Source organism: Morone saxatilis, unplaced genomic scaffold (genome assembly GCF_004916995.1).
Source record: "Morone saxatilis isolate NCDOM2014 unplaced genomic scaffold, NCSU_SB_2.0 Contig24, whole genome shotgun sequence".
Lineage (NCBI taxonomy): Eukaryota > Metazoa > Chordata > Actinopteri > Moronidae > Morone > Morone saxatilis.
The window spans coordinates 19,680,395-19,708,290 of NW_023339807.1; the positions used below are offsets into that span (position 1 = coordinate 19,680,395).

Below are 27,896 nucleotides of genomic sequence, written 5' to 3' on the forward strand. Positions count from 1 at the left end.
TTACTCTCTTTTATTACACACGCATGGTTTCTCTCTCTAACACTTTCTCACACTTACACACTTTCATGCCCTTCCCCCTGTACTCTCTGTCTCTGTCTGTCAAACACACACAAACACGAACCTACGCACACACGCTAGTCTTTCCTAGAAAGACTTTAAACACTCCAGAAGGGTTTTTTCTGGCGTAGACAGTAAACACAAGTTCACAGAAAGCTATGACCTCATAAATAAGTAATGGACATTTCACAATAACCACAAAAACACACAGAATATAAAAACTGTCCAGAAGAGATCAGTCAGTGTAAATTTATTTAATAAGCCTTCACAAATAAACGAAACATGTAGCCATATCAATTATCATCTTTTTTTTTTACAGTAAGTTCATACTTTTAGTGCCTCAATGACGTATTTTAATCTTAAAATGTGTATTTGCCAACTCTGACTCACCAGCATCAAAGCTGAAATAATGAAAAATAGGTTTGTTTGTTTTTTTCAGAATTTTTCACATACATGTTACAATGCAAAACAAAACAAAACACTAATAGCATTAACAGCAACAAAAAAATCAAATCATGGCAGACAAAGACATGCATACTCCTGCAATACACAATGGTATTAGATTTCATTTCAGCTTCTTTTGGGTTATAAATGCTGGCTCTTTGAGCACTGGTGATAAAAAGATTCATTACAACATATGCAAAAAACAACAGAAATAAGAAATTTTATGTAAAAATAAGTGTCATTGCAAAGTTCAACAAAAGCAGATACATGACAAAAAAGTGGTCTGTGTGCCATGTTTTTTTTAAGATGTGTTATTATGTGCACATAACATGGTAGCAAGAGAATATCTTACCCAAAGTGCAAATGATTTTATTGATCATAACTACCATAAACTGACTACCTCAGTTTTTTTTTTCATCTTGCTTTTATTTTCTGACATACTGTAATTAAAATGCTTTAAACTGCAGTTATAAGAGCAACACAACAGTACCTCCACCATACTTTGACATACACACTGTGGTGTAGGTTTACATACTATACTGTGTATCAGTGCTCAATCAATTTTTTATATAAAATATGAAGGAATTTCTTGCAAAGTGACTAGCATTTTGCAGTTCTTTGGTTCAATAGTACATAACATATAAGCAATGGTATTCTTAAGGCACTCCATTAACTTTGTTGCACAAAATCATTAACTTTTTGGTTAAAGAGGAAATCTTTGTGGTCGTTCATTCAAACAATGCAGCATCAAAACAGGATATTGCGCACTAGCTCCTGGATAAAAATCTCACCCAGACAGGGACCACGAGGAACTGATTTTTTTAATATAAAAACAACCTGAGAGGCAGCATTTGTTAGCCTTCGTTACCTTCCTCGGTAATGACTTGGGGTTTTTGAAATGCTGTGACGAAGAGTGGAAGGTAAGTCAAGGGAAGGGTGAGAATATGGTGAATGACTGCTCTATAGGTTGCTGTTGCAGTCACGGCACAAGATCCTGTCACCATCAGGGAAAAAGCCAGCGCCCACCAGTGAAACAGAGCACTGAGAGCAGGTGAAGCATGGCTGATGCCACTGGCGATCCTCAAATGAGATGTACTTTCCTCCTCCAAAACCTAGGACAAGAAGAGGGACAAGAGAGAGATTAAACTGTATGTCGAGCTTTAGAGGACTTTGAATTCAGCACAACTGAAGTTGCAACTCGTGTCTACCTCGAAACATAGCAAAAGCATATTGAGTTTAAAAAATCCAACTTGATCTAATGTGATTGACTGAACAACCAACAGTCATCAGATTCTGATTCAACTTCTGCTAACTCCCGATTGGTCCACAGAAGTATGTGACTTCACATTTTTCCAACTGAGCCCCACTCAAGAAGAGGACAAAGACAAACAAAAATACAGAAATCTTGAATGTGATATAACCAAAACTGTTTTGACTTTAAAACATTTCCCATAAATGTTTGCTTCCTAGAATGGAACTGGTATCATCATTGATTTGTGTGCGATAAGGCAATCTTTTGTGATTTACTTAAATCTAATAGAGTTTGAGACCAGGTGGCACACAATGTAAAAAATTGGCTGCCAATCTTAGAGTCAACTACTTTCACAGTATGAACAGTTTTTAGAATTTGACCCTAACACAATATCAAAAGTAGCACCTGGGGTAGCTCAAATCAATATTATTGTGTAGAACATAGTGATGTCATCTTGCCTGTGATTGGTTTGCTGCAGGCCTCGCACTTCTTGGCATACAGGCTGCCAAAGCACTTGAGGCAGTAAGGGCTGTCGTCTCGGGAGGTGAAGTGTTGACCCGCCAGCTGTGTCTTACAACTGGTGCAGACAAAACACTCCTTATGCCATGGCTCCTCTCTATAGGTCACACCACCTTTAGCCAAGGTCTGAAATGGAACAATGGGTCAAAGGTCATGTGGAGATCTTTATCATTCACTTAAATTTATTCCCATGCATGATCCTACAGACCCAGGATTAATCATGTCTCCCAATGTCTACCATACAAGTGTAAGTGGGAAGTCATTTGATAATTTTACTGACCTTTTTACAGCGTGTGCAGCGTGGAGCGAACTTGTCCTCATAGCAGGACACACAGTAGTGTTCATCCTTGTCAGGGATGAAAGACTTCGAGCCAATTGGCTGTTCGCAGCTGTGACAGATGAAGCAGCCCTCATGCCATGTAGAGCCTGCATACTCCAACTTCCTCGTACCTAGCAGAGAGAAAGAGACACGACAGGAGGCAATGAGAGAAAAAGAGAAAAAGGATGGAAAGAATGACAGAGAGCAGAGGAACAGTTACATTTTCTGTATAGAATGAATATTTAACTGTCCTTTGGAGGATTGTTATAGCCATTTTGGTAGTATTTGATGGTAATTTCATTGAACAATTAAAAAATACACTTGAATTGCATGAAGGCATATAAGACAAATTTTGTTTCACTAAGATTTATTTTATTTTAAATCATAATACCACAAAGCCCCACACTTATTTCCTACTGCTGGAAACTGGCGACAGGCTTTAAAGTAAGGGATAATGCCATTTTCCCTCCGTGTCCCCAACCAATCCATCTTCAATCCCTTGGCTGTTGAGTTTTTTATTATACTGCTTGGTTTATTCTATGGTGACGCAGTGGTTTGTGTGGGGCCGCCATTTTGTACTACTGCTGTCTGCGGATTGCTAACACTTTTCTGCTTCAGGCTCTGTGCTGTGGTGTACTCTAATCAAAAACTGCAAAAATCCCCTGCAAAAACATTCCAGGTTATAAGCCTACAGGAATTACAGTGGCTCCAGGAGGACAATAGTAGTATTTAGTTATGAGTATTTGACAAATAGAATGAAAGCGAACATGCTGAAATGCTAAATACAATACATATAGCTTTTGGGGGCAATTTCACAAGTATTCCAACAAGTTTAAAGAGCTTTGAAAATAATTTGATTATTAAATAGGTGTAATATACAGAAAACAGCCTCTGCAAATAATAGAAGCTTTATTATCCTTACAAAGTATTTTATTATTATTATTTTTGCAAATACTGTACATCTACTTCACCTGGAAGCAAATCCTACAGTATGCTCTCTGCATAGTCAATTGTCAAGATGCTTTGAACTGTCTCTTTGCCCTACAGGTCCTCTGATCCTTGCGCCATATGCGTTACTATGTTGTGTTTTGGTGCAGTGTGCCTTTTATCATTGTGTTTCCTATATACATTTATTCTTGCCAAATACATTATTTTCAAGCTTCAAAATTAAGCTAAAATAAGATCAGCCTAGCATCCAGTCGTTAAACAAAGGTAAGTGTGTGTGTCTGTTTTTGAGGGTATACATATTTTTCTATGTTGCCAAAGGGATATGGCTCTTCTTTGGTTGGAAAACATTCAAAAGTTTGCAGTATTGTATACTACTAAATCTCAGGAGTTTTTCTAGTTAACAAATCTTTGCTGTGATCACTTTCTGTTAAATTTTTTCCTCACTTGTACTTAACTTACACTAACACTGTAATGCAAATGTGCAGTCTTTATATGGAGACTTATATAGAGTGGAAATAAAGGGAATTGTTGTACTCTTCCTGGAATCATTTGCTGCTTTATTAGGGCTGTGTAAGCTGCTACAGGGGTGCTGGAATAACTGAATTGCTTATCTCTTCATATCATCATTCTGCTGGCAGCCAACCAGCCCTTGGGATCTGGCTTACGGACAACAAGTCAAGCAGACTGGCAATTACTCTGTCACATTCAGCCCTGGCTGCTGCTCAATCGTTGACCCTCGCCTCCGTCTCTTTCTCGTCTCCCTCTTTTTTTCTTAAAACCTCTTTCCTTTCTATATCTGCTAGATTTGTCACTTTATACTTTTCATTTGTCCCTGTTTCCTGGAATTTGTCATGTCATCATTTTCCGAAGTCATTTGCCTATGTATCTTGAAATTTGCATTCAAATACTACATGGAAAATAAAATGTGGGGCAATGAGACTACTGTTGGGTGGTCATACTATATGGCACCATCAAATGCATTATGTGCAAAATATTTCACAAGTCACTTCCTCTTTTATTTTCATATTTATTTTATAACTCTCTCTTCCTGGATTTTAAGATAAGCATGTTCATGGTTAAAAAAAAAAAAGCTCAAACTTATTAATATTAATACATAAAATAGCCATTACCTGGCATGACGATCTTGTCACAGGCTACACACTTGGAGGAGAACTCATTACAGTAGCAGTCATTGCAGAGCAACGCATCATCCTGGCTGGTGAAAGGCTCATCTGCCAACGAGCGATCACAACGGAAACAGCGGAAGCAGTGCTCATGATAATGCCGGTCCTCATAGAAGAGCTCCTGGCAGCAGAACAACAGTAGACAACAAGCAATTTGAGGTAATTTCATGAATACATCACAGAAATGAAATTACGTTAATCATTATGAGTGTCCTACAAATGTATTTTCATGTTTAACTTTCAGAACTGCAACAACTACAACTGCAACAACTGCTAAACTAAACACCAACAAAGGTTTCTGGTTACAGCATGAGCACAGAGGGGAGTTGGATTGCTCTGGGTCAAACTGACCCTAATGTCTGCTAGGCAGTAAACAGTATGTGGTTACTCTGTGTACGTGTACATACTGTACTGTGTGCCTGCTTCTGTTTAAAAAAGGTCTAACAAAGATGTTGAATCGTCTAAAAGGCACTGAGCCAAGAAAGTGTTGGCTCTATTTATCGTCAACTGCCCAAGAGGGTGTTGATAACTCATTGGCCTTCTTAGCTAAGCAAACTACTAGACCTTGTAGCATGCCCCATTCTGTAAAGTCCACTAAGTAACATATGTCAGTCTTAAATGATCCACTTGTTAGTGTTTTCCATTAAGGGAAGATTCAATTTTAACTTGATTGTGGGGAAGAGAGAGACATTCCCTCATGCTGCATTTTTACAATCTTAGACTAAATTAGCCCGTTGGCTTATGTGGACTTTGTGGAAATTGCCTGTATAATTGCATGTTAAATTAGCCTTTACTATGTCTTGCCACACAAAATATATAGAACATGCCTCATTTAACATGAATTATGCATCATTAGCATTACATAACTTCTGGTTTAGCTATCCAAGGCCATGTCAAAACATGGTTAAAAAATGGCTTAAAGCTAATTAGGGCAAATGTTTTATGTGCTTTATCTTTGTTTAAACTGTTAATATGTGGCTCACAGTGTGGAAACACTAAAGTCATATGTGTGGTTCATTCCAGCGCATGTTTTACAGAAAACAAATGTTAACAAAAATATTTAGGTACATTTTTTTTTCTTTTAATTAGATCTAAGATTGAAATTCAATTGAAATTCTGCGCTCCACTTGTTACTGTTCAGCAGAAAGCTGATTGCATGTCTGATCGTGTCAAAATGGATGCCTCACCCTTGCGTCATGGCCGATCAGCTCTTTGCACTCGTCACATGTGTTTGAGAACAGGCTGTCGTAACAGGGGATGCAGTAGGGATGGTCATCTGACTGAATGTACTTGCGGCCATACAAGGACTCCTTGCAGTTGTCACAGTCAAAACGGTCAGCCATTGTAATTTTCTGTAAACCTGAAACACAGAAAGCAGACACTCAGGTTAGTAATATATTGAAAAAATAAAAATAAAAAAATACCAACAAATCACAAGAGAAGAGGGCTGAGACAATAGAGGAGGAGAAGTAGGGAGTCTTCAGGAATGATTCTGTCACCTTTTCAGGCACAACAGTTGGACATCAGTATAGACTTTTACTGGCAATATTTGTGTTATAAATACTTCAGCTTGTACCAGCAATGAAGCAGAGCTCAAAAGAAAACACGCAGTACAAGTGGGAGCAAGTGGAAAAAGAAAGAGTGGCGGCGAGTGAGAGAATGACAAGAGAGGCAGAACAAAATGCCTATTAACTTTTATTGCTGTGTGATGAGAGTGTGGTGGATGCAGAGGGAGGGGGCTGTCACTTTGTTTTCTCCCAGTAACTCATTCCTGTTGCTGTCAACCGTTCAAAATCTGCAACCTAAAGATTAAAGCACCAGTACACGCAGAGCAACCTCACAGATGACTAAGTGGAAGTAAAATAGCATATCCTTGCATGTGAAGCTCACACATCATACACACCTGTAAATATTTATGAGGCAAGAATCTATTTGTGAGCAGAGGGTGGACCACCAACAGATACAGAAACCCCATGAAGCATTTGTGAGAGTTTGTGTGTGCACATACACTTGAAGCTGTTTGAACATGACTCCCTTACAAGTTGCTTCCTTTCAGCATAAAGACACGACTACAGTAACATGCATATACAGATACAAGGGGTATACTGTCAAAGTACATGGTTTTCATTGTGCAATAGGCCCCTTGATCATGAGTGAGCACACAACAAAGTGACAGAATAATATTGTGAGAGCATTATGGCAACAATATCAGGTTGCCAAAACATTACAGCATGGCTGGAGGAAAGCCCAGTGATAAGTGATACAGCCCTCTGGCAGGGTGGACTGTTGGCTATTCATTCCCACCACCTAGTAACAATAATCACCTCTGATATAATAATCAATCAAACCTCAAACTAGCCCTGTGCTGCCTGTCTTACACCCACACATACAAAGAGTGTGCACAAATAGTATGTACACAAAGCATATAGGAGACATGCTCACACTAAAACACAGGGTGACAGAAAAAGGAACAAAGACTAAAAGCCAAATCACACAGGATCCATCATCAAAGAAAACATTAGTCCCAGACTCTCATGTTTCATCTGTCTCAGCGCTTTGCCAGACAAAAGCTCTTAATGAGTTGGGGTGAGAAAGTCAAGATCCAAGAGCCCTCACCTGCTCGTAGTCCTCGTATTTAACCCACTGACAGGCTTTTTGCTAACACAACACAATTTCCCCAAACTGCAAAGACACTCTCAGGCCCCTTCGACACTCTCAACCCCCTTAAGACATAAATTAGAACGTGTAAATGCTCGACAGCCCTGCAGCCATTTGTATACACTGGCTCACATCACTAGACTGCTATATCTCTCTATCTAATCATTGAATGGATACACCTTTAGAATCTGACATCTCACATTATAGTATCCACCTGGAGGTCATGGCAAAATATCAGAATAAGCAGCTGTGGTTGGCCTGTGCAATGTACAGCAAGGTGCTGAACGTCTGAGTTTTAGCATCAATTTCTGTACATTTGACACACCATCTGCAAACTTTCCATCAGCCCACGTAAGCGCAATGTCAAGATTAGATCAGCAGAGTATTAAGGCTAAAAATGAGCACTATGACTTTAATGTTATCTGCAGTGCCAGGTAGGTATGTGCTGCCTTTGCTTGCCAGGTAAGAGAACGAGACAAGGCATGACTCACAAAGCCGAGAAGCCAGAGCTATGACGTCTGATGTCAGCTTTAATTTCCAAAGCAAATCAGGCAGCTGCTTATTGCCCTCGCTGAATTCATATGTATTATCCACATATCCACAAATTAAAAGGCTGCAGAAAGTAGGTCACAAAACTTTTTCAGATAGGTATAAATACAAATGTCCTCTGACAAAATACTGAATATTCAAACGCAGATTTCTAACAAGCCAACATCCGTATACCAGAGATGGATCACTCATGGTGTTTCTGCTTGCGTTATTCCCCCACTAGTCCCATGCAGCCTTGTCTCTCTCTCAACAAGTGTTTTTATGTTCTCCAGAGAGATGTGTTTTTGAGCAAGAACTACTTTGTCAGCAATCAGGATCAAGATTAAGTAACGGAGAACTCACCAGTGAGATTAGATGGGAACGTTACACTCAAATGCAAAGATTCCAAAGCCTGATATAAATACGTATTTCTTTAGTAATCAGAAGAAGGGCTTGTTTTGACCTCCACGTCTTGTAGTGTTTCCATTTTAGAGAGATTCACTTTGAGCATCAGTGTTTGAGTGGCGAATGCAGAGCCTGAAATGAACTCCTGATGGCACAGGCTTTCACAGAGAGGGGCATGACGTCAGTGCACTGACCCCTGGGGCGATGGACTAAGACGTGACTGCATGCAGAAATTGCTGACCCAAAACCCACTTTCCTAAATTGCAGAGAAGAGAAGAGAAGAGCAGAGCAGAGCAGAGCAGAAAAGAGAAGAGTGGATCTGGGTCACATTCAACTCCAGTCCGGAGGCCAGTTCTCACAGGGCTTTGTATCTACTACTGTGTGTGTGCTAACTTCCCAGCAGAGGTCCATCTCCTTCAAGTCCAGGACCAGTGACTAAGAACCCCACTCTGGGTTAATAATGTTTCCAAATACCAGAGCTGTGACTGGATTCAGCCCCCTGGGAAAAGTGTGGGCTTCAAGGAAATCACCACTGCCTCCACACAGGACAATGGTTCAGAAATATTGTAAGTTTAATTATAGTATTGAAGCACAAAATGGGGATCTGTTTAATATAGGCAACAGTGCAATCCATTCTTTATTATGATCCAGAGGGAGTTCATCTGAGAGAGAGAGAGAGAATATATATTAAATGCAGCTATATGGGTCAGTATGAATGACTCTGCAGAAATGTCTTAACCCTTGTGTAACCACCACAACTGAAAAATGAGACAAATAGAGAACCAACCAATTTAATTTGGACTTCCAATCATCTAACAGTCAGAGGAAGAAAGAGAGGACGGTCAGAGACTATATTTTATGATTTTAACATGAAAAGCGAGTAAAATTAGTTGTATACGTAAATAAACAACATATTCTATAAGATAGTACGAGGTCTTGGTGTAAACAGAATAATACGCTTCCATGTCATCAATTACAATTATGGAGCATACAACTTGTTAGGTATTATCTCTTGTGTGTGGGTGTGATGAACTTTGCATCATCCCAGGGCTGCGAACAGACTTTTCATTTGTTTTCACACATCCCGCAATAAGATAACAGAGGAATGCCAAGGCTACATTCTACTAGTCATCACAACCTTCTCTGATTGGCATAAGGGGTGAAGTTCAGGGCCAATTGTGAGACACCACAGAGCAACAGACCAATGCAAGCAAGCAGACTGTATGCTGTTGCCAGGCAACATAGTCATGGTTGGTTACTGAAGGGCTAGCAAACACCCCGTCCAGTCCAGTCCCACAGGCAGGCCTGTTAATCCCCAGCCCAAACTTTGCTTACGCTCTGGTTGATTCCAAATGAACAGTCCGCACAGCCTGCTGGGAACAAGCCTGACAGTTCTTTCCCCATTCCCTGCTGTGCATCAGAAGAATCTTTGTATAATATCTGTTTTACTAAGGCTAGGCAGAGCACTTGACACTATGTTTCATCAACAATGGAGGGAGACTGCAGCGGGCAGAAGCCTATGTACTGCAAAAGCTAAATGACAACACTGTAGGAAATGTCTCTTACTGCCATTAAGTTCTACCTTACACTAGAGGAGAACATATTACACTACTGGCTAATTGGAGAGAATGTATGGTGAAATATAATTTGAAAATGAAATGAATTGTCACTGTAAAAGTCATAAAAAACAGACTTAGGCTTTAGAAGTTGTATTATCTCTAAATGTCTACTTAAAGGTCTGAAGACAGCTATTGTGGATCAGTGTGAGTTTGTTTGTGTGAGTCAGTGTGGTTAAAGCTGACTAACAATGAAAACATGGCCTTGGGATATGAGCTTATCTCAGTGAAATCACACCAATTATATACATTAGTACATATATATTAGCTGGTGTTCAGTGCTTTGCAGTATACATACACAGGCAAGACAGACAATGCTTAATAATTGTAATTATCAGAACTTAAGTGTCAACATTTGTGGTGCATTCAAAAACACATGTACACATATTGCTGACTAAGAGAATACTAATATTATTCCTATGATCTATTTTTAGTTTCCAAACTTAAATCAATTAGCAAAAAAACATTGTTGTACTATATGTATATAGTGCTACTGTATGAAAATTTAATCTGTATCTCAATTTAATCTCTACTAGATATACATATAACACATAAAAACATACAATCTAACTTTAGTTTAACATGTCAGTACAAACTATTCCTGAGGGCAATATTTTGAGTGCACATTTTCAGTTGTGTTATACATGTTTTGCTACAATAAAATGAAGCCCTATTTTAATTTGAATGTTAAGGATTTTTCATGAGTCAGTAAAGTTCATGTCAGTGGAGCAGCTGTTGTTTTTATTATGCCAATAAGGGACAACTCTTTACAACAACAAAAAAAAAACACATTTTGTGGCTATGATATTGCAAGCCAATGTGGGAAAGTCATATCTCCAACATAAAAAAGTCACTGTATGGAAGTGCTGTATCCACCCTGATAAGACAACATGACCCTTGGTGGAAATAGCATCACTGTCTGCCAATGATGCCTTGGCAGACGATTTTAAAGGGTTTAGTTTATTGCCAAGTGGGAAATGGTACAAAAGTTGTGGCTATGCAGTAGTATGAGGTCTGCAAGCAATACAGTTAAGAAGAAACTATCCAATACCAGGGCAACTGCTCTATTTGTTACACTGGCTGTGTTTATAGGTCCATTCTGAATAGTGTGCTTTTATGTCCAAGTGGATACTTTAAGAAGTGTGGATTTTACTGTGGATAGTAAGGTCTGATTTACTTTTAAAAAGTAGCAGCTACAAAAGCCACTCAGTCACCTTTAACTGTCTGATCTTTTGGCAGCAAATAGAGGAAGAAGTGTATTGTTAAGCACGTCCCCTTAAAGTACACACGACTCTGTTTCCTTTTATACAGGTCTCAGAGAGAATGATGAAGGAATAAAGGAGAAATCAAACAGTGGGGCAAGAAAAAAGATGAAGAAGGTGACATTTAGAGGAAAATTAATGCTGGAGCAGGAACTTAAACGTATGACAATTCTTAAATCAAATTAGAGGAAAAGTGAAACGGCTGCGGATAAACACATACCATCACATTATCCTCTGTCTGGTGCCTGGACATCTTCCAGACACAGTAAAGCTCCTTGGCTGGCTTTGAGATGGGGGAAAAAGTACAGCACTGGACACTTAAGTATATCATTTGAGGGCCTGGTTGAGCATATCAAAAATAAAGCACAATGTCAAAAGCACACTTCAGAAAAGATCATTTGTGTCTCAGCCCAGTGGCCACTTGAAAGGAGCCTGATGGAGATGTCTGATCTTATTTATTCCAGCGCCTCATGACCATGGAAGCCTTTCCATTTGGTGACTAATGTGAAAAGGCAAAGGCATGAATTGCACAAGGCTTTTTTAATGGTTCAGAACTTATGTTTATGACACAATGTCATGTTTTTCTTCAAGGGATTAGAAACCGAGGTCAGGTCCTTTGGGCAAAGCTTCCAGATTCACATATTATGTGAGACTAGTCACTCCACAAACTAAATTACATCAGCATGACTAATTAATACAACACAAGAGTCAGACACAAATATATATTAGTTATATATTAGTCAAATGCTTGGTGCGCTGCTCCTGCTGGCTTTCGCTGCATCAGATAAATGAAGTCCAGTAATCGAAAGGACACACTGAGGCAATGAATCTTATCACAGGAAGAGGAGGAAATTGCTCATGAAGGAGAGATAATGCTGCAGCCCCATTCATAAACAGATGTGCTTATTTAAACAAGCTTACAAGTACTGGTTATGGAAATACAAAAAACACTTTAATTCTGATGTTAGGAAAGAATTTTGCTTACTTAAAGGTAATAAAAAATCTACTATTATGGCAGCTTAGTAAAGCACCATGATGTTCAGTGTAGCTGTGACACTGATTCTAAGTCAGAAAACCAAAACTGCAATCATCATCAGGACATTTAAGACTTGGAGCAATCCGCGGTCGTCAAAGTTTATAGGATGGGGTCGGCACTGAGCCACTGTTAAGATGCTGTTGGTAAACAACCAGTGGCTCTACTATGAGCGTTGTCATCTTTGTAATCTCTCTGTCTTGCATTAGAGGAGAACCTGGGCCACCCACATTCTCAGGACACCACATGAGGCTATAAGCAGGAAGCTACCGAGAGCAGTTTCATTTAGTGAGTTTCTTTGAACGACTTCAATGGACGAGCCGTGGCAGGGCGGAGGGGAGTAAGAGTGGGGGTTGGTGCAGGGGCACCTGAGACTGCTCCTCTGTGGGAGCCTGGGTCAGACTTGACGATAGAGTACAGGCTGCAGGACCAGACACTGGAACGCAAACCTGTTATTGTCCCTGAGCGTTTAAACACCGCCTGGTGTGGAGTGGGAGTCAACAGAGGGCTCAAATGAAAGCCAACATCATAAACATAAAGGAGGAAAATGACTACCTGCAGCAGAAAATGTCACCACTGCCTTTGTAATTTGTCCCTTCTTGGCAACTTTTAATGACCGTGCAAGTGTGGGGATATGACTTGATGTCTTTTAATATTAGCCTTGGTTCTGTTGTGTAGTATACAACGCCGCATTAGAGGAAAGCTACTGCTGAACAGCAGCTGACCTGAAAGAATTGTATGTTAAATCTTCTGGACTCAATTATTAAAAGGATTTGGTATGGTGATTTATGTGTACAAAGATAAACAAAAGCACAGCACAAGCCTGCTCTGACGTATGTTTAGTTATACTTAAAACATAAATTTGTCATAATCTGACATTCACTTGGCACACCGAGACTTGAGGACGTGCTAGCGAGGACGACTCCATGTGCATATGCATGACAGAAAAAAAGAAGAGAAGCTCAACTGAAAATGCAATTGTCACATCTCATCTGCCACCTTCCACAAGCCGGTCTCAATCCCAATGTTCCACAATACTCCACCAACACCAAACAATAACATCACAATTATTCTAAATCATACAGTACTGTCCCAACCACCATGAGGGAAAGTTTGGAACTCAAGAATGAATCAGAATTTATTTTTATATCACTGTGTGCGGATGGCCAAAAGACTACATTTTTGGCCTACATTTGTCTTCCTTTGAAGAAAAAAAAATGCTGCCATACATTAGTGCTTCACATCTGGTTTGCATTGGGGAAACTATGCAGTCAACTCCTGTGTGCCAGTGGAGGTTTTGGAGAGTCACTGCCTCGAGAATGCAAGAAAGGTTGTCTTTTTTCTCTCTCTGTGCTGGTATTTGCCGGTAAATGTTTAGATGGCAGAGGGAAAACTGGAGCAAGAGTGAGAAAAGAGAAAGCAAATCTTGAAAGCAAGCAAGAAAAAAAAAATCTTTTCTCTTCTCATCTCTTTGGATACACTTTGAGGTGGTAAACAGTGTGGTGAGAGGAGAGGAAAGGTAAAGAATGCAGAATCAATGGAGTTAAAGAGAATGTGTTATAAATAACAATTAAAAAAACAAATGGATTAAAAGCTGATGTCTGCTGCACAAAATTATACTTTCACACAGACAAGCATGCTGTATAGTAAAAGGAAAACTGAGAAAGGTGCTGAAAGATCTCAGGGTAACAGTTACATTTTCTGGGGGTCTCACTCAGTGCTTTGGTGTGGATGGTGGTTTTAGAATAAATAAGTTGAGTAGGGTTGTTCTAAGGCCTCTGTATAGCTGTATGAAAGGAAGAGTATATTATTTCTCTTTGAACAAACATGGCCATTAATCCCTGGAACTCTTTTACTCCAAAGTTTCCCAGGGCAGATTTGTGCCCAAAAATGGTTATCCTAGTCACTGTCCTGATATCTTCACATTCTCCCTGTCATTCTCTATACCCTGTGATCCAAGGGATAGGGCATCCCTTTGAAATCTGAAGCCTTTACTCTGTAGTGGAAATCCATCTCAGTTCTGACACCTGCTTTATTTTGCTGTGGACTGACTGTGGACCTGCATATTGTTTAAATAAATGAACTTGATTTTAAAGCACCCAGTTAACACAACTAACACAGCCCAATGTCCATTCATGTCTGAGCAGAATGAGAAGTATGCACAGTGAGGTCAGGGTACTTTTACTTGCAAGCTAGGTGATTCAGTTACAAGTTTGTGAGCCCCTCGAGAGGATGTTGTTTTCACAAGACCAACCTCCAGAGGAGGAAAAGAGCCCTTCTGATGCAATATCTTCAGTGGCAAAAAAGAAATATCAACTTTTGTGTGTGCGCCTTTTGCTACAGGCCAGCAGACACAGCAAATGTCTTGCAAGTCACCACAATGGAAAATTACCTCTGGACTGCAACTATAAATAAAACAAACTTCTTTAAACTGTCAGAGACAAGAGATTTAAGGGCCAACTTGGCCTCCCTTGATTTACACAAGTCCTAATATGGATTTGAGGCACGTGCCTTTGAGCTTTGCTATAGAGTTTTGGACCATGAAATCTGATCATAGAGGATATCGAGGATGCTTTGACAGGCTGTCTCTGCTTTTGATATGACAAAATCGGTGATGTACTTTTATTTGTTTCTTGTCCTTCTGCTATGACTAAATGTCTTTATTGTTGAACTTTGGTAGAAGTGTGTATTGTACAGCTTTGTGGCCTTGATATGAGCTCAAATACTGTCAGCTGTCTTTATCAGTTGTCCTTTGTCAGTGGAAAATGGGAAATTTCACTGTCATTTCATGGTAAGACACATCGCAAAAACTAGAAATTTAATAAAAAAAAGGACCAAAGCTGATTTTGTCATTACATATATTTATGTGAGCAATGTATATCACTCAGTAGTGGGGGTGGAGAAAGAAATAAACTCAGAATTCTGCCTTTTTAGCTCAGCTGATTACATATGCTCTTGGACTGCAAGTTCGTTCTGGTTACAGTGCGATCCAACAAGGTTTCATACTTAAAATAACTAATTATACAGTTGTATGGTATGTCTGTATAATTTAAAATCAATTAGTTAAACATTACTAAAAAGTTGAGAAAGGCCAGTAAGCATGATAATAATGACTGCATCATCATTTTGGCTTAAACATGTCCTGACCACTGCTGTTTACACTCTAGCTTCGTGGCTATTAGTAACCCACAGGGGCTGAACACCAAGGCTAACCGTAAACCAAAAGACACAAAATGGCTCCCACAGACTGGTCATTCCCAGGTGGTCTCCTAATGTTGCTGAGTCAGCGCAACTAGCCAGGACATCAAGGAGCTGGGCTAAGGTTTCACAGGCCGCACACTCAGCAATCTAAGCATGCCACACACAACTGTGCAGTACACACCCACAACTGCTAGCAATTATTTATAACTCATTCAGACTTGTGGCTCGTGGCTGCAGTGATGGCACCTGACCCTGAGGTTAATGCCCAGACAAGAAGGTTTTCTTTTCCAAGCATACATCCCAACATCCCCAGACATGAATATTCAGCATGTTGTTATAAGCAGGTGGATGTTTCCAATCACTGGGTGCCGAGGGCTTTTATGGGTATTGCACATTATAAGTGAACAATCTACATTCTTGACAACAGCTGCACAAATTATCTCCAACAACCGCAAAAGACTAAAATACTCACCTCTCTCCCTGTCCGACTCTATAACCCTGAGAAGATGGGTTCATATGAAGAAGGGAAAAAAAGCATTACGTTAGCTTAGAAAACCGAGGGGCGCCTGCCAAATGTGAAACGACTGGGATGAATGTCTAAGAAGTCATTTCCAGTATATGCAGCCATTTTTCCCTTCTCAGGCACATCTCCCTGGCAACATGTAAACAGTGCCCTCATTCCCCAGGACCATAAACCTCTTGGCAGTGACGTTCAGCTCTCGTTTCATCCTGTGCAGCGCTGATTGAGGGCACAACCCAGCGTTTTATTAGGGATACTGTGGCAATGTGAAAATTGTTGTGTTGTGCCATAAAAAATATTGAACCCACCAGGGAACTCAGATACTATATTAATACATCCCAAACTTAGATCATTCAAGGAGATTTTAGACTTCCCAACTATTTCTTGAGTGGAATCTGTAATGCAGATGTAGAAAATCAGGTCAAACTTGCCTAAAATAAATGTGAAAATTCGCCAGTGCATATGGTTAAATGCATACTATTATATGTGTTTTAAATAACCACACAGCATAAAACCCAATATCTAAAAATAGATGTGATAATTTTGCACTGACCTCTGAAACATCCCTGTGCACCATTTTCCTGTCATAAAAACATAATGGCTTCTTCCTTTATTCTGGTATGTGCTGTGAGAACCAAATTCTTCAAGTTCATTTTCTACTGGGCAACAACCCCTTTCACCAGTGTGGGGTTGATAACAATGGAGTCCGAGCCAGTATGCACAGACACACTGTGCTTCTTCCTGTTACCCCAAACAGAGACATCTCTGGGACTTCTCAGAAAGACGGTCACACACATTTGCAAACACACAGTCACAATGAAAAACAGGCATATTATGTCTAAACACACTGACACACTCCTGCATGAGGACAAAGTCGCAGAGACCCAGGCACACCTGCAGCCACGTGCATGACTAGTCACACACCTACAGTAGTACACACGTGAACACACAAAGCTGGTAGATAGAGGGATCAAATAAAAAAATAAACACAGCAGCCAAACAGGGGGACAATGGATGACTTGTGCAGGAAGCGCAGACACAGCGAGCAGTTTGTTTAAGTCTCTTTGAGGGGACTTCCCGTCGAATGTAATTACTACTCATATTCACAATCCCCGGCTTTTCTGCTCACATAAATGAAGCCGATAAGATCAAACAATCTGATGTATTTAGGAAATGAGTTTCAAACAAAGTCGGAAGATACTGGTTATAACAATCCAAACACATCGAATAGACGATGAATTCAAACCAGGCTGAAGCAGTGGGACTGACTACTGCCAAGCCACCCTCCTTAGTCCTCAATCCTCACCAGCAGAACAGAAGATGGAAGCTCTGTTTATTCAAACAATGATGTCATCATTGGTAGGACTACTAGAGAGGGAGAGAAAGAGAGAAAGAAAGAGAGAGAGATTTAAACTGCAATGGATGATAAAAATCAGTTTCCATTCAGACTCTACTGGAGATACTATAAATTTCCCCTGATAATTCTGCACACTGCAGCAAAAAAAATAGCTGGACTCTGTAGGAACATAGCTCTCTTGACCCAATTTTTATGATCCCAAAGAGGGACCACCTCCTTTTCCTCTGTGTCACTCTCACTGTTTGCTTTGACCTCTAAGTAGGTTACTGAGGAGTGAGTCACGTGTCCATCGGATCCCTTGGCAGCTAATTTTTGCTTGTTGGAAACCAAACACACTGATGAATTGCCACATAATCAGGAAGTGCATATGTGAGTGGTACACTAGTGGAGGTTAGTGACCTAAGGGTCATTTATCCCCCTCGCCGTACCGCTAGGAGAATGTCCCTGCTCTGAAATGCAGCAGGCAGGCTGTGTGGCTGAAATGAGCTCACTTCAAAGGTGTCCATAAATCATGCTGCCATGCATCCCACGACTGCCTCCGCCCTCCACCTCCCCCAATCGCTCACCCACCTACCCTTTTCTCTTTTTCTCTGCTGTCCTCTAGTCTCTGTTCAGACCTTTTGCCTTTGTGCGTTACTAGTTTTTACTTGTCATCTGTGTTTTGAGCTTTTGCATCCACCCACACTCCCAGGATGGTTGAATTTGATTGTGTGGTAACCTAGCAGTGAGCGGGTCATGTAGAAATCAATCTTAGCAGAAGAACTGAGGAGCGGTGGAGTGGTAGTAGTAGATGTAAACATGTACTCACTTAAAACTGATTAGAATTGGTATCAAAAAGCAATACTCCCTTCAGTAGACAATGGATTTATCTGAGGTTCATTTAGTCTTGAGAAGAGCTGTAAGTTCAGAAATCCTATACCTAGTTTCTCGACTTTGCCAGAGCAGAGCTGCAATCCGTCAGGTCCTTATCTCCCAGTGTCACACACTGGGATCTCTTTATCATGCAGCCATGCAAAACACCATTCATCTTCCCCACCTAATTCATTATCAGTGATAAAATGCAAAGTCCCAGCTGCAGTTGTTAAATGGAGAGACAACGTGAAAACAGGTGCTTTGGTAAACACTGATAGCGTGGTTGAATTATGTTGCCAAGCAGACCTGTCTATCTCTTTCAATCTATTAACCACAACTCTCGCCCGACTCTTGTCCGACCTTATTCTGCTTTTATCCTGCTTTTCTTTCCTATATAGGATAATTCTTAGCTTCGAGGGATGCGGGAACAGTGCTGAACACAAAACAGACACAAACAAAGTGAGGAGCTAGTTGAAGGCACAAGGTTCTCGTCACGGCGCCACAGCCTCTTCATCGATCAAGCGACGTGTAAATGTGTGTCACGTGTCGTGTAAATTAACAGGATATATGGCTCTGCCTTGATTATTGGACTAGCACAATCCAGTGGCGCTGGTAGATGAATGTTAAAAGCTACATGGCACTAACTTACACATACTGCTGTGGAGAGGCACTGTGATACTCCCATGACAGATCACCACAAGCATGACATGGTGTGATCAATGACCATCATCCTGCATGACTTCTCATACTATAGGACACGTTTTCCTCAATTTTTTTCTGCAGCAATCATTAAACCTTAAACAGTTTCCACTCACCACTGTTGAGAAAGCGTGCGATGGGATGAGGGATGGGGTTTTTTAAGGGGGGTTGAATACTTCCACAGTGAAGTCATGGTGCTTGTGTCATTGGCCCTCTGCTGTGCTTTGCTCACCGTCTGGCCCCCATTTTACCCATTGATCTAATTTCCATTGCCAACATTGGATGTGGTTCTGTTTGAAGCTGAATGTTTAGGCCCATTAAAGCACTGACAGAATTGCAAACGTATGGTGGACCTTAGGAAAAGTAAAGAAGAAAACAACTTTGTGATGTTTGCCAGATTCCTGAGAGGATTTGAGTAAACAAAATGTACAGTTTTTAACAGCGTTCAGTGAGGTGGGAAAATCTGCAACCCTATTTACACCTGGTGTTAACAAGCTTCTTGCATTGTAGCTTAGTGCTGGTTTTAATTAATGTTTTGCGTTAAAGTGTAAATAAATTACCTAATATATCACCTCTTATTATATTCTTAATGCCTGAGCAGCCTGTGGCCTATTTGAGCTGCTTCAGCTTTTTGTTGGTTCAGCATGTAACAGTTTATGTCCATTTATAGAACGCCTATATAGAGATTGGTGGCAGAGATGAAGAACATTTGCATTTTGCTGCTACTAATGCAGTCAAGCGAGAAAAATCACCTATTATATTTAAAACTGAGAGTTAATCTCATCTATCTGAAAATCTTTTTTGATTGTATTTTAATGCCTGAGCAGCCTGCCGCCTATGTCCATTTATAGAACGCCTATATGGTGGCAAAGATTAAGCACATTTGCACTTTGCTGCCGTCAAGCACCATCTCTGTAGGTGGTTTGGCTGAATGCCCGAGAAATATACACTACGTCAAACTGCCAGTTGTAATGGGGGTCTGTATCTGTCACATAATTTCCCCAAAATCACTGAGACGGCTTCATTTCTTGGCATAACTGCAAAGATCTATACAGGAACTCTTGCTTAGATAAGACAAAATACACCACACTATTGGTAAATAGAAGTGAAATCCACACCTAACTGATGACTTCATTGAGTGCAGTGTGTCTGTTTTTTTCTTTAGTGATGTTTCAGATGATAAAAGGTTTTGAATGGCAGGATGAAAGAATTTTCCATAGACACAGAAATATATTTCTTTTAAAGCTGAAGCTACCATTGACGACAATGAGGTCCAGACATCTGTAATTTTTCCCCATCAAATGAAATGAAATTGCTACAAAAGCATACCAAGTCACTGCTTTTCTACTTCACTGTACCATCTGTATATGTATTGCTGTACCACATGCACAGCAGCAAGTGCTCTTGTGTGTGCCCGTCTGTGTTTTTCCAGCTGTGGAACAGAGACTGTAGAGGCTATAGTTTGTAGGTTTTTTTTGTATGTAATAAAGTATATTTATGATTATATGTATATGTTTTTGTAATCTCTGTGAGCTGTGGTTACAGCTGAACCAGAGAATGGTAGCATCACATGACTGCATTTATTAGCTATGTAGCTAAATTCTATACTTAAGAATACATTTCAAAATGTTAAGGTTCTTTATTGGTTTTTGAATTTGTGCTAATTTACAGTCTTAGTATATTCCATGGGATACAGGTTTCTATTTGCAATTTTAGGGAAATATAATAATGAAAAAATACAATTATCTTTTGCTTCATATAACTTAGATGCATATACATAGTAGAAATATATCGGAGAATTGCAGAGGATAGAATTTAAAATGCAAGGTTTTTCTTAAGGATGACTGCTAAGCTCAGTGGTGGACTTCTGGAGCTTGGTAAAAAACTTGGTCTGGCTACAGCCCCAGTGGCTTTTGTATCTTCAAGGGTCCACCAGATGATAATGCTAAATAACTGTCAAGCAAAGCAACAGCAACAGTATTGTCTGGTACTGGGGGTCTGTAAATCATTTGGTGATTGTGTTGAATGTAAAAGCTCAGATTTTCCTCTGGACTGAGTTATGTCCGATTACTACAAACATCCTGAGCTCAATATGATCTACTGGTTGTGAACACACTGTCAAACAAAGCAGTACTTCACTGTAATGATCTCACTGCACCACTTTCAAGAACTTTAATTACATAAGGTGAATGAGAGCCTGACGCCGGATGCTTTGGGGGAGTCACAACATGTTCTTTCTCTTGTGTACATTTGTTGTGATAAGGATAAATAGTTTCTGCACACTAATAGAAACTTTTCCAAGATGGAGAGGTGGTACACACAGAGTAAACTATACACAGTAGGGACTTCATTTGTCTGAGATTACACTTTTCGGTGACAGCCTGTTGACAGATGAACCCCACAGGCAATAATAGTGTGCTTGGGCCACTCCTCTCTCCATCTCATCCTTTCATTCTCTTTCTCATCTTCGACTGAAGAAGCCAAGAAATCCCTCCTTAGCTCTCTGTTACTTGTCTCTGTCGTAAATCACTGTCATCTTCTCATCGAAGATCTGGCGTCCTTTTATAGCCACACCATGGACACTTTCTGCCATTTATGGCACCATACGAGGACCGGTCAGTATCCCATGAAGGTGAAGGAACACAGGGAAGCAAAGGAGGCCAAGAAACTTCCAGCTTCCTACTCCTATTCAATGCAACTTTGACAGCTTTAAAAAAACAGTGCCAAAGTGTGCCCTAGCTGTGCCAAATGCACTCTTCTCTGTGACTGACATAAATCCACACCTCAGTGTATGTAGCAAGTCTGGCTTGTCTCAGCCTGTCTCCTCTGTAGACACTATTGTCTCTCCACAGAGCCACAGAGACGAAAGTGAGAGGGTAAGACAAAGTGCATCTGTGTATGTGTGTGTGTGTGCGCATGTAAATACTAGTGAGCAAAAGACGTACAGAGAAAGAACATAGAGAGATGGTGTAAGACTTTCTGGGTAAGGAGTCACATTCTTGATCACTCACTAGTTTCATCATGCAGAGCAGGCATTTTAACAGTGTTTACTTTCAGCGAGGGGAATGCTCTCGCTCACAGCTGCACTCCAAATAAACAGTCTTGTATCAGTGACAAGATAATACACATCTAATCTGAACAAGTAACAGCTTTTCATGCAGTCCCAACAAGTCAGGTCCTTCTGGTTCATCCCTGGAAGACAGTTGTGCAACACAGAGAACATTCACACACATTTGAATAAAAATGTGCACATACTGAACACAGACACCTTGCCTTACGCCCACTCGCTCATGACTACACTTCCTGTGCCATGATGTCACAGTCTGGGCTCATTCTTTCATTCTTTGCAGATGTGGGAGCCAACCCTATTAAGTGTTTGGGAAGCAATCAAACACTAATGCAGTTGGCATTGTGGCAAACTGAAGTTACTAGCCATATAAAGACACAACTACCACATCAGCAGGGGGTGAAGGGGGATACAGTAGTGGCATGGTGGAACAAACAACGCATGTATACAGTGCCAAGGCCAAATTACTTCTCTAAGACATCTGTTATGAGAACAGAGTCCTGCTAGCATGTTTTTGTAGAGAAACAGCCCACTCTCTCTGGGTTTACAGTGTTTTGAAAGGTGACATTTTGAGCTTCAGGCACTGTTGCCTTGTTTGAGCCCTGCTGTGTATCACTGCGTGGTTAAAGACTACATGCCACATGGTCTCAAATTATTGCCCAATTAAGTCAGTGTGCGAGAACATCCAATGGGTAGGATGACGACATTGCTATTCCCATAGACATAAAACCAATCTGTCAGTCATATGTAGGCAGATTTCTGTGAGATTATTGTAGACTTGTTCATACTTTAAATATTACAAGTCCCAATTCAATGATACCATGGTGGGTTGGGGTGTCAGTCAGCATCAATATTTGGTCATTCTTTACTGAGTGTACAATAAGTATAGCATAGAGAAATTTAATAGTGATCCACTTCTGACAGAAGCCATGATAATTGTAGGTCAGTGGACCAGTGATTCCCTCAATAACAATATTATCCAGAAAGAGATCACTCTCTCATACCAGATATGAAGATGTGGTGTTACAGTATGAAGTGTAAGCCATGGCTCTTTAGTGTACTTTCTGTCATTTCTTTTAGCAGAGATCCATCAGGGTGCAATAACATCCTATTACCTTGTGTACTAGAGAAATTCTCCTCACCCAACATTCTTCTCTTCAAGTGCCTCCATTAACCATAGGTTATCCTATGATTTAGCCATTAGCCACAGCCCAACATAACCATTAGTTATACGAATTCATATTACATATTGCATTACCAGTTGCATAAAAACCACTGCAATTTGTCCGCAGATTTTAAATTTGTGCTTCCCTCTCAATCTTCCCTTATCCCTGTTGCTTGATGTGACTTGCTTAGTTGGTTTTGGAGGCCAGTTTGCTGACAAAATATAACCAGTTGTCGTGCTTATTTATGGATTTCTGCTACATTTATTCCTTGTGTAGAAATGCACTGTTTTTCCAGGATCACATATTTAATGGGTGTGAATGTATTGGGTAAACTAACATTAAGCAATTCTAGATAGATGTGCACACTTCTTTGAACCCACAGCCGAGGTGAGGGAGTTCCAAGAAAATACAGACAGGTTTATCTGGAATCCCGTTCCCAAGAGATTAAAACAAGGCAGGTTATGAACACGAGTTGATAAATTGCCGCATATTTTGCAACATTGTATTCCTGTCATCAAATCCTGTGAAATGGTTCATGCCATACACGTCTGTTAGACCATAACCCTACCCTGCTACCTTTAGGCAAGGGTGCAGGAAAACAGTCACCGCTGACGCACACGTTTCCCCAGCCCAAGTTCATAACATTACAGAATGTGATGATGCAGCAGTGAATCGACAGGATTCTTGTACCCGAACAACATCTGTTTCATGTGAGACATGCAAAGGAAACACTGATAAAGTAGAGGGGGTAACATTAATTCAGTGTGTAATAAATATAAGAGTGATAAGGAGTAGACCAAGTGAAAGGTGGAGTGAGGCAAAGCATGTTTAGTTGTATTAAACTAGTAAGTGTGGAGTTATAAGGCATCTGCAATTCTGTGCTTACAATTTGGTATTTCCTTTGAAAACAGCACTTCCTTTGAGAGTGGCAGGTAAGTGCTAGGTATAACCTGTAATTGTATTCCTAGAAGAATGTAATTACCCCATTAGCACAAAGTCAGTTACCTTTTACAGTCCTTAGCTGCCTATATAAAGTTTATGTTCTCTTTACATAAAATTTCACATGGAGTGAACACAGAGGCAAAGAGTGTACGGAGAGTGAGAAAGAAGAGACGGAAAGAGAGCGAGGCAGGATGACTGGATTGTAAGGGGGGCATATTACCTCCCACAGGGGCCCTGGCTCAAAGGATCACATTTCAGACGTTTACCAACAAAGCATCCATGGAGGAAGTCTTGCGCCCCTCACAATAACACCACAGCACCTGGCCATCCCCACACAGGAAACCTGAGGTCACTTCCCCCCTTTCAGGGAATTCAGACGCACTCCTGCTGCCAGCCACGCGCCCCCACAGCCTATTGAAGAGGCACATACAACAAACTAAAAACTCTGAATTATGACAAAATATACAGCCATGGCCTTATGATTTTCCAGGGTTTCACTGATACATGAGAGTTGTGTGCCAGACAGGTTTTGTAAACACCAAAGCAGAGTTTCCCTTTTTTGGTCTCACATGTAACGCAGATGTGATGTTTTTTTAATCATTTTGAACAGCTAAAAGCTGGATTGGGTTGCATTGTTTAATTCTGGTTGGAACCACATGAGTAAGAGGTTGAAAACAAGGTATGCACCCTAATAGCTGTGCTGGAATGTTCAGGAATGTCAAAATTTTAGCAAAAATTAGGACACCAAGACACAAGAAAGAAAAAAGTAAGAGAACAAGAAGTTGATGATTAGAGAGAGACCTCATATATAATTTAGAATTTTACAAACATGTTTGAAACACACAGGAATCAGAGTCCATCAGATATGACCAGCAGTTTGGAAACTAAGAATGAAAACCTCCTGACTGAATGTAGGTTTGCACAGAATGTGGCAAAAAAGCAAGGGAAACAATACAAACTGTGTCCCGTGTCCTCATCATGGAGGAAAAGACAGCTGCAGAACGTGAAAAGAGAACGGCTTCAACACAAATCTAAATTCTGCTCCCTAACCACCTGCAACCACTTGACCACTGATTCTCCATCATTATCGTTGGCCTGGTTTCAAACGATGCCAACCCATAAAACCAGCCACAACCAGTCCGAGTCATTTAGTTGCAGTTTAGAGCTGGCCAGGGTCCAACCACCACGCGGGGCTAACCTTTGGAAAACACACTGAGACCTCTGAAGAATGTGACCATGGTCACTGAAACAGAGAGGAAGGGAAGAAGAAGAAGAAAGCAAACAAATACATTATACAGTCAAGTCTGTCAAGGCAAACTTCCCAGATGCTAAATGGGACAGAATGAGTGGCTTTTGGCTCCTAGGGGGTTATTTCAGCTTGTTACTGTGACAAACAGTTTGTGTAAAAATAACCTGTCAGTGGTGAAAGTACAGTGTGATGCCTAAGAAACCAAATTCTTCCAAGGTGTAATTTCTGTAGTAACAGACAGAAAATAGAGGTTTGGGAGCAAACTCTCATGATGGGATGTGTGAATTTGAAGCCTTCAACTTCACTTTTGCATTATTCAAAACCTATTTTTTGCAATGACGATGACATACAGTTTAAGGAACTGAGTGGTTTTATATTAGAAATGTTGTATTGGGGCACCCTGGTAGCTTACCTGGCCGAGCTGGTGCCCCCATGAACAAAGGGCCTTACTGCAGCGGTCTGGGTTTGAATCCAGCCGTTGCCCTTTTAAGCCTGTCATTCTAAATCACACCTGCCCGAAACTCTGTATGGTAAAGATCAATTAAAGCTTCACTATCACACTTTTGGCTGTTTTGTTTCTCACCACTCTCGTCAACTTTATTTTTCAGCAGCATCGTGCAGTTGTTTTCAACAAAAAAATGCTCCAATAAATCCACAGCCCACTTCTTGTCAAGAACTAAACACGGGAGAGACAAAATTAAAAACTGGCTGGTGAACAAAAGCTAAAAGGCCAGATATAACCAAATAAATTTTAAATTTAAACTTAAAAGGTGATGATATGACAGTATTAGGTACACAGCATATTTCTACAAGTGGCCAAAAGAACAGCTATTGCCGGTTTAAAGAACTAAGGATTTTTATATCAGAATTTTTCAATTCATACCTCCTTTCTAATTCAAACCTGGCTGCATAAGGTGACTGAAAATGACTGAAAGCCATACCTGACTGACTGAAATTAGTTTTTTTTTTTTTTTTTTTTCCTATCTTAGACCTTGAATGTTTATACATTGTCGGAATAGTGGGCAATGTGCTTAAAATGAACTCTGAAGCATAATAAAATCTTAAAAAGATCTTACATAATCTTCTATTTGTGTGTCTGAATGCCAAGCCATGACATGAAAGGTTCTTCAAAACTGGACCAAACATCACATATCTTTTAGTGGCAGACGAGAGGTGATATTTTCCCAAGAAAACATGTAAGATCTTGATCAAATTTTTCCATTTGGCAAGCACATTACTTTCCCACATGCACCCATTGCACCCAAATGATGCAACAAGTGAAAAACTAAACAATCGTCATAAGGATGACCCTACTACTATGCACTGTGATGTGATAAAGCACGCCCAAAACAAACCTAGAAGCTGCAGCACAGACACACCCTTCCGCGACACACGCTGCCATATCCCACTTCCTGCTGCCGGAGAAAAGACAAGTTTAGCCCTGAGGGACTTTGCTCTCTGAGGCCTTCACACACTGCTCAGCTGGGAGCTCCTGTGACAACAGTTGTTCCTTAATCCTTCCTCCACACAGTTCAATGGGTCACACAGTCCAATACAGTCCATTCCTCCACTGATGAAATGTTGTCTATTTGCCTTACATGTACATGTGTGTGTAGATTATAATACAGAGGGACATAATTGGAGGTGTCAAACTGTGATTAGACAAAAAGAAAGAGACATAAACAGGGAAAGCAGAAAAACACATGGGCAGACAGAAAATGTCCTGACTCCCTCACTCGTCACAGGAAGTGGTTCCTCTTTTGTAAGAGTTTTACTTTGCAGGCTTCACCCCAGGCAGCATGTTTGACTAAGGTGTAAAGTATTAAGGCATGTCATGATGTCAAGCCCACGCCTGCTTTCATCTTTACACTCACAGATTTAAACAGCCAAAACACTTAAAATCAAAAGTATTGAGTAAACCTGATCTTAATGTGTTAAATTATACATTCATAGATTATAATTACTGTAACAGATACTAACTGCACTACTACTACTACTACTGATACTACTACTAATGATGATGATTATAATAATAATGATGATAATAATAATAATAATAAGGCAACAACTTTTGCCCCAAACACTGTTTCCATTAATTATTATTATATTATTAATTATAGATTTAAATAGTAACACTTATCACAACGTTTGAGGTTAACAGACTTAAGTGTCATTCATCTTCATTTGAAAAACTTAGCAACAACTTTAAATGACATCAGAGATACATAGTTTATTTCTCCATCATCTTTCCTAAATCAATATTAAACGTCAAAAGGGTGAAAGGTGTTCGAAGACACACTGAAAACGTTACAAAAAAAAGTCTAGATAGGTATAAAAAAAAAAACCAGAAAGTCCTACCAGGAGTAATGTCTGAAGTCTGGAGGCACCTTCTGCAACACCAGTGGTAACCCGCCTCCCTCTCTCTGTCAGCAGACACTCGCTCAGATCAGGGCTGGGATCAGTTTGCAGGTCGCTACTCCGGCGGCTCAGGAGCGTCGCCCTCCCGCAGTAAAACTTTGTGTTTCTTCTGACAGTAGTCAAAACCTCTGTGGCGGAGACTGATGCAGTTTGCCGGCTACATTTGTTCTACTACTGAGGAAGTTGCCTGTGAGTCACAA

At 40.3% G+C, this 27,896-nt stretch overlaps 1 protein-coding gene across 3 annotated transcripts; it reads right to left on the reverse strand.

The window, feature by feature from the left end:
- Positions 1-272: 272 nt before the first annotated feature.
- Positions 273-27,873, reverse strand: fhl3a (four and a half LIM domains 3a). Of its 3 annotated transcripts, none has more exons than XM_035673035.1 (6): positions 27,637-27,873; positions 5,911-6,083; positions 4,670-4,844; positions 2,553-2,722; positions 2,212-2,398; positions 273-1,613 (listed from the first exon to the last, which is right to left on the reverse strand). In XM_035673035.1, the coding sequence occupies exons 2-6, from the start codon at positions 6,064-6,066 to the stop codon at positions 1,462-1,464; spliced, it is 840 nt and encodes a 279-aa protein (XP_035528928.1). In that variant the 5' UTR covers positions 6,067-6,083; positions 27,637-27,873; the 3' UTR covers positions 273-1,461. The 3 variants fall into 3 exon arrangements, with proteins under 3 accessions (XP_035528928.1, XP_035528930.1, XP_035528929.1); XM_035673037.1 differs by lacking the exon at positions 27,637-27,873 and adding an exon at positions 17,253-17,271; XM_035673036.1 differs by lacking the exon at positions 27,637-27,873 and adding an exon at positions 6,223-6,350.
- Between the last annotated feature and the right edge of the window lie 23 nt (positions 27,874-27,896).

Bases quoted from the DNA above. Each gene is read 5' to 3' on its own strand.
- fhl3a (XM_035673035.1), bottom strand. From the start codon at position 6,066: ATGGCTGACCGTTTTGACTGTGACAACTGCAAGGAGTCCTTGTATGGC. The intron at 2,723-4,669 runs GTAATGGCTATT...TCTCTCTGCTAG, and splicing joins TGACAAGATCGTCATGCCAG to GTACGAGGAAGTTGGAGTAT. The intron at 2,399-2,552 runs GTCAGTAAAATT...GTTCCATTTCAG, and splicing joins GCTGCACACGCTGTAAAAAG to ACCTTGGCTAAAGGTGGTGT.